The sequence below is a fragment of the Phalaenopsis equestris genome, unplaced genomic scaffold (assembly GCF_001263595.1).
Source record: "Phalaenopsis equestris unplaced genomic scaffold, ASM126359v1 Scaffold000885, whole genome shotgun sequence".
Classification (NCBI taxonomy): domain Eukaryota; kingdom Viridiplantae; phylum Streptophyta; class Magnoliopsida; order Asparagales; family Orchidaceae; genus Phalaenopsis; species Phalaenopsis equestris.
Window position 1 is genome coordinate 336,678 of NW_018165325.1, and position 15,428 is coordinate 352,105.

Here is a 15,428-nt window from a genome sequence, read left to right on the forward strand (position 1 = left end):
CCCCCTAAGTGAGGTTCAAGACACACTTCTAGACGAGTGACGGGTTCTATACATTCGGGTGACCGAGTAGCCTTCGTGGTCCCTCGAGAATAAATATAACTGAGTCTAGTCCCATACGAGTGATTGCGGTCCCCCTCACTTGAAATTTTCTTTTGTTTTATCGAAGTTTTGGGACGGAGCACTCGTGTTACTTTTCTTTTCTTTCGGGATTTCCCCATGAGTTTTGAGGATTTTCTTTCACTTGAGTCTCTTTCGTTGATTTTCTCGAGTTTTTCAGCTTTTTCTCGGATTTCTTGGACGACGTTTTTATCCAGATTTTGTTTTTGGAGATGTATTTAGGTTTGTTATGCTTAAGGGACACCGGATCTCACAGGCATACATGTTTGCTTTACATTTTACAGCACTTAATTTTCCTGTTTCTACCTGTTGTTCTTCCTGTATAAAATGTTACACTTGTCCTGTTTCTACTTGCTACTATTCTCCCTGTATAGCATGTTACACTTGTCCTATTTTTACCTGCTACTGTCTTTCATGTATAGCATGTTGTACTGCTCTTGTTTCTCCCTACTACTGTTTTACTTGCATGCTACTGTTCATTCCTTTATGATACGCTTTATATTTTATAACTTTAAACACGTTTACCCTTTTTACATAGAATGTTTAGAGAACTACAACCATAGGGCCGTTTGATTTGATACTATAACCGGACACCCTAGAAAACTTAAACTCGTCACGTCGAGGAGCTTGGAGCTAGCGCGGTGGGCAGCACGACCATCTTCAACATATGTCAGCTTTTTTTACGAATGCATCTAAAGCTACTTGCTTTTTAGATGATCCCTATAGAATAGGGGATTTTATCAAATCTTTCTAGTCTAGTTACTTCGTTCCCTATTTCTTTTCTACTCGTGGGATCCTAAGGAAAATAATTTTGTTTCTACCGAGCTCAAATAAAAAGTCGAGGGTTCTAGTAAACCAAAACCATCATTTTATAGCTATTTTGGCTTTAATCCCCCTTTTTAAGCGCAAAAATTGAAGATTTAGTTACGATTGAAAGTTTTGTACTATTATCCATAGATCTTTTCTTCATACTCATTTAATTGGAAGAATTGAACCAATCAAAAAAATTATGCTTCTCGACTCCATAATACAATTTTTTTATGAAAATTATGATTGTCTTTTGGATAGAAATCGTGATAATGTATATTTTTTCCTCAAATGTGCTATTGAGGGATAAAGTATTAAATCTTTTTAAGAAATAAAGTTTTTGATCGGAATATGAAATATGAAAAAAAAGGAAAGACCCCTTAACTTTTGAAGTTGTTAATAGAACGAATCACACTTTTACCACTAAACTATACCCGCTACATATTTATTATTGGATATAAAAGGGCCTTTTGTCTAACAAAGTAATTAGATGTAGTTAAGATAGTATCAGAATCATGAAAATTTCAGCATTAACACGTATTTTGTTCCACCGCGGGAAAACTTGGAAAAAAAAAAGAATAGGTAAATAGCAAAAAATTTAGTCAAATTTCAATAGTGTACTAAAGTTAAAAGTTAGAAGTATTTTATTTTTTGAAACCTCTCTTCATTTGAACCATTAGATTTTATGAATTTGGGTAAATTGGGCCTCAAACTTTCAAACTTGTCCTTTGCTTTGAACAAGTAATTTATTTAGAGTATCATTTTAGATTTTATAAATATGTGTGTTTTTTTTTTTTTTATATTTTTTTAAAAATATATATATATATATATATATATATATATATATATATACACGTAAATTAAAACGTCCTTCCGAAACGGGCGACGGGATTTCGATTCCGGCTGCCGACAGCTTCTTACGGGCGACCCCCCAAACAATCTCTTTCTTTCTCTTTTTTGTGCCGACACTAACACTAATCAGTGAAGTTCTACCAACACAATTTCCCATATTAAGAATCAACAAGTAAAAATAATTGAGTGTGCTAAATAAAAGACATGCATTGGGATGAAGAAAGCATCCAATACTTTATCATGATTTAGGGTACGTTTGGGTTGGTTGCAACTTTTTATAAAGATGGTTGTACAATTGTGGTGGAGAAAATTTCTTAGAAAGTTGAGGTGGAAATTATAATATCAGGCAACAACTTCAGCCACACACTTTAATAGGTCGGGTTATAGAAACAACTTTCTTCCATAGAAATTTCTAAAAAATAATAATCAAAAAAGAAATTCCCCAAACAAAGCTATGGTGGGGTCTGAAACACAAAGTAGGCAAAAAGTTGTCCCAAACAGACCCTTAGTACATGTTAAAATAGCCCATACAATTCATTTCAAATAAGTAAAATTAGTGAGCATCACCACCACCGCATGACCAATATCATCATTGCCATGAGTGATATTGACTGGCCTTAGAAGAGTTGAATGTCAGACTTTGTTATTATTTCACTATTCAATCTACAATTTTATCGTTTACTTGATAAACGAAACATGATAAGTTCCATAAAAATATAAAATTAATATAAGGCTACTTTTGTACCCTCAATGAAGCAAATACTGTTGCAATGCGTGTGGCCATAGAATGTATAAAGGCATTGTGCGTCTGTAAAATTTCTGCATTATCACCAAACACATCCTCTAAAGCCCTCTCATGGTCAGTAATGAAGCCCTGCAAAATAGATGTTATAAAAGGAGACTGGAGGCTGTATTAGGAATTCTAAATCATGAGTAATAAGATTATCCATCTAAACCTACTGCTCCTAGGTCAGATGCACAAAAAACCGCAGAAAGGACCTAAACAGCAAGTAAAAGTATAAAAAAAATGTAAATAAATAAATTATGATTTAGTACCTGACTGTCAATGGCAAAGTATTCCAGGTTCATCTGCAAGAGTTCCTAAAATTAATGAAGTATGAAAACTTCCAACAAAGCTATAAAATGCCAAAATCTAATACGTTGAACAACTGCCTGTCATGATTATAATATACATAATTTTAACCTCACTCAGTGCACCTATGCGAGGAAATACACTTCCATCATTCTTTATGTGATAGACTAATTCTCTAGATATCGGAGAACTGAAGAAAACAAAAGCCCTGAAACCGAGAAATATCAAATTTCAATAAGGTGGTTTTCTGTGGATGAAGCTGGAATTCAGCATATAATCAACATTTGCATCTCACGTTTACCTTTTATACAAAGGAGATCTCCCAGACATATCAGACAGGAGCATGGCAACGCTGTATCAGAAATTTCTATAAGGTCAGAAGTCCAGTAAGCAAATAATATTATTCAACAATGGCAGGAAAAGATACAGTCTGAATTCAGCCTCATTCCACTAACTTTGAATACAGAGTATTGAATCGAGGCTTGAAACAGGCATAAAAAAAATCAATGATAAAATATAAATATTAGTCAACTTGTTCTGCAATTTTAATGCTGTGAGAAACCATACCAAAACTTACCTCAACATTAGGCTAAAGACAAAGCACATAATAAAGCTCTTTGGCAAAAATTTAATTTACCAAGAAATAATAAGTGAAAGCAATAATTTCGGATGCGTTTGGGGCAGCTTTTTTGCTGCGGCGCGGAACAGAAATGCAGCTTATGGGGACGAAGGCTCGACGCCGCATTCCACGTTTCTTTCCTTCGCTATTACCTAGCTGCCCTCCTCTTCGTATCCATTCATGTGGGTTGACGCTGCTTAGGGATTTTTTCTTCCATTGCATTCTTCATTCCCCGGCACCTGTGGCAAGGGATCATTGCCGCTCCTTCTTCCTCTGATACCTTCTAACTTCAATGTATTTTTTCTGTGATTTGTGGTCTCTGCCTCGGTAGCTTTGTTCTTTGCAGTTTGCACAAAAACCCAATTGAATTCATTTCTTCATTTTTTATGTGAACTTCTTTGGAAAAATTGCTATGTTGGAAAAGAGGAATTTGAAAGAACCTAAATTTGTTTTTCTGTGAACTTTGGAGAAATTGATGTCTCAGTGTCGATGTGATTTCTCTTTGTGACTAGCTCTCTGCCTCGGTTGGGTTGCTTTTTTCTTGACTGGGTTGCTCATTGTGGTTTGGTTTCTCTTTCGGTTGGGTTGCTCCGTATATGCTCATTGAATTTTGGTGAAGAATACCTATGTGAATTGTTGGTTTGATGAATGGGAGAACCTAATTTATATGTATGAAGAATCTCTTTTGGTGTGTTTACCCTTTGCGGTTTACGACCTCTGTTTTATGCTAAAAGAATTTTAGGTTTGGTTGCTCTTTGTCTCGGTTGGGTTGCTCTCTAGCTCGATTAAGTTGCTCTCTGTCTTGGTTGAGATGGTTCTTGTCACACTTGTGATTGACTTTTGGATGGAGAAGTGTGCTATGAATGGGAAGAAAATATATAACTAGTCATGCACATCATTTTATCATATTCATTTGTATTATTTCAAAGAGTAATCTGATATGAGTAGTTAAATTAACATAAGTAGATATTAATTTGCTCTCTATCGTGAAATGATGTCTAGGCTACGTCTCATAGAAAAGTTCTAATTTCAAAGATCCATTGGGTTTCATAAAAAAAATTTGTTTATTTGTTGAAAAGATGACTTATTGAGAGTGATGATAGTATATTCTTCTTTAAAGGTGAATATTTCATTAAATAATGCCATTTTTTGAAAGAGAAGTTAAGAAGCTTATTGGCATTGTAAGATGCCTCCTATAATCTACTAGAAAGATGTTGAGTGTTAATCAGATTGTAGTAGTGGTGATAGCCCAAATCGCTAAAACTTTTTTTATAGTGGCTATTATTTTGTTTGTAGATTTGTTTCTCATATGAGATTTGGCCCTTTGAATTATTTATGAGGCTATACAACATCCTTAACATCTCTTATGTTTTTTCCTCTTTCTCTCCTTGGTGGTGGAGGTAGTGGTAGGCTAGTGGTGGTGGTGTTGCGGTGGTGGGGTGGTGGGGTGGTGGGGTGGTGGTGTGATGTTATATTGGTGTAAGAAAGGAGGTGTTTAGGGCACATATCCTGATGTTATTCTACAAGATATGCCCACATATCATTTAGGTGGTGTTATTGAAAGGACATTTGGAATTTGGGAAAAAAATGTTATTCGACGAGATATGCCCACATATCATTTCAATAAGTGAAGATTTTGGTCACTTAAATGACTCCACAATTAGATTCGTTGGCATCCTTCACGTGGTCATATTGACTTCAATAGTGCAGATGAAGATCAGTCACATATCTCTATCTAGGGCAATCGATATCACAATTTGAATTTGATTTACCTGAGTCTCGTACTAAAATTGGGGAAGGTGCTGGGGAGATGAAGTTGAGAGAGCAAATTACAAATAAAATAGTTAAGAGTGAAATGATGTTGTGTGCTACTTATTTCTTATTTATGTATAATGTGATGGGAAAATGTTTAATGTTTATTGGAATGACGTTTTATGCAATGATGTTCATGTGAAATATCATTTTGATGCCTCAGTCATTCTGCGTGTATTTTTTCCCACATAAATGACCACCTAAGCAACCGTGGGTTTAATATTTTTTTTTTCTTGCATTCTTTATTTTTTATTTTGAGTTCTATGATGAGGTATATGACCTTAGAGACTCTTCTAGATGACCTATATGTTGCTATGAAAATTTACATGTTTGAAATCCCCATCAAGGCAACCAAGATCTTCTTCTTTTTAAGTCACATGACTGTTATGACCTTTATGGTGATATGCTTCTGTGACACCTACGAGGTTGGTATTACACGATTTAAAAGCAACCAAGATCCCTTTTCTTTAAAGATTTTTGTCTTCTTGTAGTGTCAGATTATTCGTCAATTTTTCTTTTGCTCTGAGCCCTCACAGGTTTATAAATCTATAATTATGTATTTCTATTATCCTTATTAGTTAATGTTTCATCTAATTGTTTGTGATTTGTGGTTTAAACATTCAGAAAATAAGAGAGCTTGAGGACTTCCAGTCCCCCAGAGTCTTGTGCTGCAACTATAAATTGCATTGCTCTCTCATACATCACAAAAGAAGCATAGTTATAAGAGAAAATTTTACAAGTGTCCAAGGAATAGATCAGCATAGGACTATGACTTCTTTAGGTAGACGGATTCGTTAAACGATTTCACCTAAGATAGTGATCAGGCATGGAGAGTTAATTTGAAGAGGAAGTTCTTATAAATTTGTTCGTCTGCATTTCAAATTCAATATTATGATAATGTTAATTGTTGTTTTAATATTTCTGTCTTTTATTTTGATTATTGTATTACTCACTGTTAAGAAGGAAATGATGAATAATCATGTAATACAAATATATTTGGGCTTCAATTATAAAACAAGATCAAGTGAAACTTTTTTTAAAACTAAAGTATGCGCACATGGTGAATGTGCAATATCCTAGTGTAAAATAAACATTATAATGAAGAACAATGGGAATAAAAATATTATGAGATGAGAAAATAATTCAAATGGTCGCTAGATTATGTATTGGGTGTCCTTTTAGTCCCAGATCATTTGAAATGCCATATTTAATCCTTGACTCCTCAAATATGGTCCAAATTGTCCCACAATTAGAATCATTGTTTAATTTGAAAAAAAATTCGAACAAATTAGATGGATGGGGTGGCTATTAGGGTACTTCTCACCAATCAGTGTAAGAATTTCATTTTCTGAAAATACCATATTTCCTAACTTATTCATGAACTTCACGTGAAATTTTCATCAAACAATTCTAACTATGGGATTATTTTAAATCATTTTTGAGGAACGAAGGACTAAATTGGACAATTTAAATAGTTTGGAACTAAAAAAACCAAGCCCAAATAAGTCAGAGAAAATTTTAACCATTTTACCGAATGAAACCAACAACTCAGCCTTTTTCATGCAAAGCTTGAATTAATTCAAGACCTCATGATCACCAAGTCTCAACGCATTTACAATACAAAAGCTATCAGTAAGTAATAAATTCCCTTTATCTATATCTGAAATATGTAATATCTGGACATAAAAAAAAAAAGGCAGATCTAAAAGAGTATTACAAATTTCTTTATCAGGATATCACTTAGGAGAGAGACAGAAGGTGCAAAATCTTCCAAAATAGCTTCTGTTCTGTTCATACGACTAGTTAAAGAGAACCATATTTCTTACATTAGAAAACCTATATCAGGCAAAAATAACTAAAAATCCCAAGTGTTCTTGTTGTAGTAAACATTCATGAAACTAAAGAAGACGAGCAAATTACTGAAGTGTGTGAACTTGTTTTCAAAAAAAAAACTCCTGCTTTCATAATCAAGCCCAGCTTGATGTTCCAAAGGAGGGATAAAACTAAATTGCAACAATTGGTTGCAATTTTGGATGAATCCAAATAAACTTCCATCACCGTGTTTTAAACTTTTTCTTCTCTAAAATTCCTTCAGTACTTTCTGTAATGATCATTACCTGGACTTTCCATGCAGAACGTGTTAGTTTTCGCTCTTGTTAGCCTTCAGATGAAGAACAAACTCGGCTTCTTCTGCTTCAGAAATAACATAGTAAAACTTGCAAATGCTCGTGCTGGCATCTTCACAGGGAGACTAAACTATGCTGTTCTTTTATAAATGAAAAGACTAGCAGTATTCCCAATTGGAGGTCAATACTGCATGATACTAGAGTTAACCAAATCATAGTGAAGAAACAAATATTATTGTTGAATTCAAATAAAGAAGTATAAAAAGCAGCATAGAAGTTTGAAATCAAAACATACAACAACAAAATACTGACCCTAGGGTTGAAACTAAATTGCAAGTGGTGCCGGTTAGAGGTTTGGACCTCCAAAGAGGTAGCAAAAGGGGCGGTTGGTGGCTGGATAATGGGGTGGCAGCAAGGGAACGATGGCAGCAGCAAAGGAGAGGTGAGAAACTGCAGGGACGGCAGAAGGGTTGGCCGTCCAGGGCGGCGCCAGCAAGGCCTTGGGACGGGAGTGGCAGGAACAACAGGGGTTGGCTGTCCCGGGGCACTGGAAAAAGGGAAGATGGCCTGACAGGCTAGAAACTGCAGGGAAAACAGCAGCTCCATGCTGTTTTGGGGGCAGGAGCAAGGAAGGGTGACGGGAATTGATGCGGGAAAGAGGGGGAAGTGTGGAAGAAGAATAAACATCGCCTCGGGAGTGAGATATAACCGGAGCTCCACTCAAACACTTGGATACAACCCTATAAGAGAAGAGGAGAAGCCGACGGCTGTTCCAATACAAAACACACTAAAAACTGAAACACTAAATATTAAAAAAAACAAATAAATAACCTTAGGATAACTAGGAATTTTTAAAAACAAAATAATAAGTGACAAAAATTAAAAAATTAAAAAACCCTAGGATAACTAGCAATGGGCCCCTCTATTGAAAAGAGGCGGCACCTCTTTTGAAATAGCCTGCTGATCCATTAAAAGACCTGGACCAGTTCGGTCCAGGCGTCCAAACGTGACTCCCGTGTCCATTCAGGCATTTAACCCACAACGCCAACCGCCTGCATCACTACATGTCAAAGCTAAGTACTAAAGGCCTCGGATGCAGCTAGATGAGAAAATCATTAATCTCTAAGTCGACTAAATCATTAAGTTGTTAGAATTCAAACATATGGGACATTTACATACCAAACAATTCTTATGCATTTACATATCTAACACCTAAACTTTCATATTTACATTCATAACACTCAAACCTTTAATATCACATTACAAACACCACTATTACTATCTTTTTAAGATAGAAATAATCCTTTTTTATGCAAGTGTCTATAATACCAAAGTGTAACAAATGTAAATATCAAACATTAGGTGCTTGACATATAAATACATTAGAATTGTGTGGCATGTACGCAAATACCCTTATCTCTTTTTATAAATTTCTCTTCAAGATATCAGTTCAGTTATCATTTACAGAAGTAAAAACTAATAAAAAATTATTACACACAAGGAAATCATCAACATTCCAGTCACTGTAGATGATTTAATCATGCATAACAGTCAACCAAAAAACAGAGGCAAACATAAACAGTAAGAATAACCAAACCGGGAATTATAAAAGAACATTCAGACGGAATGTTACTTTTCTTTGGTAGGCTGTACAAAATATATAGCATCCATTGACGGCATCGGTTGCCTTCGTTTGTAAATATCTTCCACCACTACAAATAAAAAGGAATAAGGCAGAATTATTCTCTTGCCTTGAATGAAAGAAATGCTCTAGGTAAAGATGTCCAGAAGCACATTGGGAGTTTTCTCTGTGAAAACCCATTATAGAAGATAACTCACAGTATAATTCATTTTTAGGGAAATTAAAATAGAGAAAAGCATTAACTTGTGTGCATAAGGAAAAGCTGAATTAAACATTCTAATGTTCACCAAGCTTAAAAACCACTGCTAAATTTATAATTAATGGCTAAAAAACACTTCAGACAATGGAATGGAGAGGTGACAAAAAAAAAACAAACCAATCAATGTAACTGTGATAGTAAGAAAAAGCACAATAAATTCAAAAATAGGCTATCTCAACTTACATGATACCCCTTCCTCGGTGATATCGGCCATTTTACAAGAACATGACATGATTTTGACCGTAAGTTTATCCATGATGAGTACCTATAATATTAATCATCACAATCAATTAATTAAATACAAGGCTTAAGACCAAGAAGAGGTGTTCCATAAAATAATTATCTAGAATATTAAAAAAAGCATGAAAAGGTAAGAAGACATTCCGAGTGATATTCCCCCAATCAAATGGGACTTTTCAGCTCCTACAACCACCCATCCAGTTAACAATGTTCAATTTATCCACGGCATGGTGCATGGTGCATGGTGCACGTGCCTCCATCACCCCCATCCTTCTAATTGTAATTATGGTCCGTGTTTTTAATAATGATTAGGATAAAGATAAGTTTTGAACTTTCTTCATCGCGACGCCTTTGTCACTTCCAAGCCCAGCAATCTGCCCTGGACCATTAGTGGTGATTTCAATAATATCCACCTCAGTGAGAAGACTAATGGTGAACATATTCCCTTCAAAGTTATGGATAGGTTTGAACAAGCTCTTTCCTTCTATATTCCCTTCAAAGTTATGGATAGGTTTGAACAAGCTCTTTCCTTCTCTGGTAATGATGAGCTCCCCTATGTTGGCCAACCTTTCTCACCAAGTCAAATAAGAACCATTTGAACCCAACTCTTGCAAGCTTGATTGATGCCTCGTTTATAGAAAATATATGCACCATCACCTCAATACTTTAGGGAATCATGCACGAGCCCTTCTACAATTATGATTAATATTATGATTCACTACCAACACCACCTGAAGCAGAAGTCCAATTTCAAGTTCAGAAATTACTGGTCCTCTCTTCCTAGGTTCATAATGTAATCGCCAATGCTTGAAGAATCCATAATAAATGGATCCTATGTTTGTTCTTTGCAAAAACTTTAAGAGCTTGAAGAAGTCAAAAGAAGACTTAAGATAAAGATTTCTGGCTTTTCCTCTAAAATTGATGACAAAATGGGTAAACTTAAACATATCTACTCCAATATGGAAACTGTCCTTCTTAAAAGTGCTATGATGTTTATGAAGAAAGGACAATGTTCTTGTCAGATATCACTCCAGTTTTAAAAGTTACTCGTTTAAACAAGAACAAAAGCCCACTAGTTGTATAAAGGCATATAACAAGTTTTTGAGTCATAAGAACAAAAACAAACTTATAATATGATAAGGTCTCTTAATTTGAAGAATAACAAAATATTTACACACAAAGAGATTGCTAATGACACCATCAAGTTCCATGATCAACGCATAAATAGCAACTATGCCTCCTAAGTGCAGACATTCATTGCGGGAATAGTATCTCCAATGAATGTACCAGCAATCTTTTTTAGGTCTTGCCAGTGGATGCTAAAGAAGCATTTTATTTCTTTTTTCTTTCCTTGAACGAGTCCCAAAGAACTAATGGCTTTACTGCTAAATAATTGCAATTTACTTAGGATATGGTAAGTCAATGCATTACTACTGTTGTCCTCTTCTTTTTATCTCCAGGAAGAATTATTAGCCATGTTTTTTATCGCCCTTATTCCTAGGTTTCTAAGTTTTATCCTTGAATATAGATCAATTTCTTTGTGCAACTTCATTTACAAGGTCCCTTCATTTATTTCTTCCACTTAAGGAGTTTTTCCTTTTGTTAGGCTCATCAATGAAAACATTCGAAAGCCTTTTAGAAAGCTATTTCATCTAAGAATTTTTATGCCATAATTTACACTTTCAAAACTTTAGGCTCTCTTATACAAAGGAAGCATGATAAAGTCTTTCTCACTAAGTTTATTTGTTTCATCAAATATTATATCAACGAGGTCTCCTGTTCTATCAGCTCAATAGTTCTTTCGAACGTTTCTTCCTATCTAGAGGGTTGAAGCAAGATTTCCCCTATCACCGTATCATTGTCTTTTGCTATAACGAAATATCTTATATGCTTGATCAATCTTATGTTAAAAAGCAATTTGATTAAAGGTCTCTTTGGGGCAGCTGCAGCTTATTAATAGACAGTTGTGCAATAGCTACCCCAGAAAATTGTTGCACAGAATATGTTGCGAATAAGCTGACTTGTTGTTTGTTTTTTACAGTTTGAAAATAACTGTGTGACAGCTGTTTCTGAACAAATGACATTTTTGTCCCTCTGCAGTACAAATAATAATTCATACACCTCACTTAACAGTGGGTATCAAGATTGCTAAAAAAAGATTATTAAAATTACATTTAAAAATATGTTGATGTAATTTTTAAAATGCAGACGATGTATGTCACTGTCGATCAACTTTTTTATTTGAAAATTTAATTTAAATATAAAGTATATAGTTTGGGTTTTGAAAGTAGTATGTTTTAATTTTTGAAAAATGAGACCAAATGGATCTCATTCGTCCAATAGTTTGCATAATCGTGCCCGATATCGCGAATACTACACCCTCCCGAAAGATAAGTGTATACCTCGGTGATAGACCCAATCATGCAAACTAAGAGATTTGTGAAATTCATTTGGTCTGCGAACTTTTTATGTATGACCGATAAGTTCTCATATCTAATACAAAGATTAAATAAGGTTTATTTTATCTGGGTTCCAAGTTCCTTATAAAGGCAAACCCCTATAGTTAATTATATCTCAAATGACGGGAGTCATCTCAAATGACGGGAGTCATTTGAGAAAACTCTAGATAATAATCAGTGGTTCTAATCTTCAAGAATTCAAGGTTTGTTTTCACGGTAGAACGTGAAAAAACAAGTGAGAGTGGCTCAAGTAGGAACAGTTCTTTCAGGAGTCCAAAGGAAGTAAAGGGTAGGGGACGTCACAGATCCTGAGGAGGAACATCGATGACTTCCCAAACTATTCAACTGTGCGGATATATTTTAGAGAGGATGTTATTTGAATGTTTAATCCTGTCAATTTTATTATTGGGGACTTACACTTGCATAATAACTGGTTATGCAAATAGCCCACAAAGATAAGAGGTTTTACGTCGTTCTGGATGACAACCTCGGAACCTAAGGTGAATTAGGACTTACTGCACAACATAGTTGTGCAGGGGCCTAAAAGAGGGTGTGGATTTACGTCACGCTCGGCTGTTGTAGAATGACGACCACCTCCATAGTTGTGGAGTAGATACCTATGGGTTGTTTAAACAAGGAAAGTTTAGTTGGTGTAGACTCGTTTTGCTGTTGTAGAATGACGACCACCTCCACTTATATTCCGCTCCAAACTCCTTATCGCGCTGCCCACGAAGTTGCTTCAAATTCCTCGTCGACGTAGCAGTCCTAACGTCTAAGGTTCAAAAGGTTGTATCATGTGTGTTTCAAATTTTGGATTTGTTGTCATTATGGGGGGGGTAAAGTTGGTTAGAGCGACACAAGTTAGGATCCCACGATTCTCTCGTTCCGGTACCACTATTTTCTTTTGAACTTATTTAGCTTAAACAAGTTGTGAAACTCATTTAAACCGAGGAGATCTCGTTAGCAACCATGGGTTACCTCCTCCGAGGGACTCACGTAAATTCAAATGTACGTGTTATGCTTTTGTTTTGTTGTTTTTTTTTGTTTTGAAAATATTGTTTAATTTTTGAAAAACCGTTTTGTTTTGAAAATGAAATAGCAATTAGTATCTGGATGATGTGTTAGAGTAAGAGTAAATTGCAATGATAAAACAACAACAAATAAAATATACATGTGCATATGTCGTATCGGTTGTTGATGCAATGTCAGCATCATATGTGAAAATAAACAAATATAACTGAGGATTTAATGAGTATATCAAATATGAGCTTCAGCAAGTAAAAGAACCGGTGACACAAAAGAGCTCCCACAACTCCAAACAACAGCTAGCAAGCCTAAACAACGGTCCAAAGCCCCGACCTCCTACAGCTCCAGACAACAACTAGCAAGCTTAAACGACGATCATAAGGCCTCCTACAGCTCCGGGCAGCAGCTAGGGAATCCCAACAACAGCTATTAATCACCAAACAACAATTCTAAGCTTCCGAACAACACTAGCTAGCACCAAATAGCAGTTTTAAACTTCTAATCAGCAGTTTTAAGCTTCTACACAGCACTCCCTAGCACCAAACAACACTTTTAATCACCAAACAGCAACTCTAAGCGTCTAAACAGCACTCCCTAGCACCAAACAGCATTTTTAAGCTTCTAAACAGCAATTCCTAGCACCAAACAGCAGTTTTAAGCTTCCAAACAACACCAAACAGCCATCCTAAGCGTCCGAACAACACCAAATAGCCATCCTAAGCTTCCGAACAGCACCAAACAGCAATCCTAAGCTTCCGAACAGCACCCTCAACGACTCCAAACAGCCATTTTACACTTCCAAACTGCAACCTATAGCTCTCAACGACTCCAAACTGCGATTTTACACTTCCAAACAGCAGCCTAGAAACTTCCTACAGCTTCCAACAGCGATCGACAACCTCAAACAACACTTATACAATCATTTCTTAGCCCAAAAAGCACTAAACAGCAGCCCACAACACTTGTAAGCTTTCGAACAGCACTTTCTAGCATTTTCTCAGCTCAAAACAGCATTAAACGACAATCCTAAGCTTCCTAAACAGCTCTCTTAGCGAGTCCAAGACAATATTTTAATCTTTCCGAAACAGTGAACATGCAGCCATAAAAATGGTTATTAAATCCTTTACAAGATCACCAAGAATATCGGGTAGAAAAAAAAAAGCCCTCAAAGCTTGTCTAAAACAATTAAACAAAATCATGTCAAATCGACCCATGTGCGGTCCCAAAATAGTGTATAAATCCTAAAGATGCAAACACGTGTTTCTCATTAAGCAATGGAAACACTTCTTATGTAGAATTAAGGGTTCGGGTGGTGTAAAGAGAAAGTTTAAATTTCAGATATGTTAAAATATAAGAGTGGTGTGGTATGCATGTAAATCGTAAATCTTCCTAAAAAAAACAATTCAGGTAGGCAAGCTCATTTAATAGACATAAGGCTCTTTATGATTTTGATAAGAAAAGATCCCATAATGACGGAAGATTTCAATCGTCACCAATCTTTTAATCATGCTTAGTTGTTTATCACACTATAATGATATTCTCAACTTACCACTATCGTTTAACTTATAGATAATTACAGAACTTCCAATTAGAGTAGAGAATAAATTAGAATCAACAGTTGTGAGATAGTCCTGCGAATCAATGCAGATTAAATGACTTTGAAATGATTCTTAAAGTGCAGAGGAGAGAACATCGAGTGCCAATGTAGAATATAAAAAGAGTTACAAAAGATTTACTGGCATACCACTCAGCTCCTACATAGTTACATATCTAACATCTAGACTTCAAATTGAACATCAATACCACCTTTCAAGCGTGTCCAACGAAACGGAGCTGCCAGCAACTGAGCTCCAGGGCATACAAGTTTCAAAACATTATTTAATTAGGAATGAAATGTAATTTACCTGAAAGAACTCTGAGTAGGAAAGTCAAATAAGGGTTAGAATGTACTCAAATCCCGCTTCAAAGCACAACTAGCAGCCTCTCAACAAAAGAAGCGGGACGAACGGGCGACGAGCTGTTCGACCGCGGGAGAGAGGAGTAGAGTCGAACGACTGTTCGATTGCGCGAGGAAGAGAGGAGGCGGAGGGCTTCGGTGCAGGAGGCAGTGAACAAGGCTCCTAGTCACATGAGAGAAAAGGAACAGGGGGCTTCTGTCGCACGAGAGGGACCGCAGGCGAGCGGGATTCGGTTTGCAGAGAGGAGCAGAGGTTTAGGTTCGCAGAGAGGAGAGCAGACAAAAGCAGGAGAAGAAGGTGGAGGTCGATGCAGGTGAGCGCGGGAGAGTTTCTGGGCGAGCGTGAGAGAAGAGCGAGTGAGGGGCTAAACTTCGTCGAGAGCGGGGAAGAGGAGTTCGCGATGCAGAGGGAGGTGAGG

General features: G+C 36.1%; 1 protein-coding gene across 2 annotated transcripts in view; it reads right to left on the reverse strand.

Moving 5' to 3' along the window:
• Positions 1-15,428, reverse strand: part of LOC110032199 (SNARE-interacting protein KEULE-like) — a 93,958-nt gene that overhangs the window by 56,704 nt on the left and 21,826 nt on the right. For both annotated transcript variants that reach the window (XR_002294828.1, XM_020735749.1), the window contains exons 3-8: positions 9,511-9,592; positions 9,060-9,138; positions 3,171-3,221; positions 2,981-3,077; positions 2,833-2,865; positions 2,522-2,650 (exon numbers count right to left, since the gene is read on the reverse strand). Coding sequence is in view for 1 of the 2 variants with exons in the window: in XM_020735749.1 (XP_020591408.1) it covers positions 2,522-2,650; positions 2,833-2,865; positions 2,981-3,077; positions 3,171-3,221; positions 9,060-9,138; positions 9,511-9,592 (471 nt within the window). In the remaining variant the exon portion in view is untranslated. The remainder of the gene's footprint in view (positions 1-2,521; positions 2,651-2,832; positions 2,866-2,980; positions 3,078-3,170; positions 3,222-9,059; positions 9,139-9,510; positions 9,593-15,428) is intronic.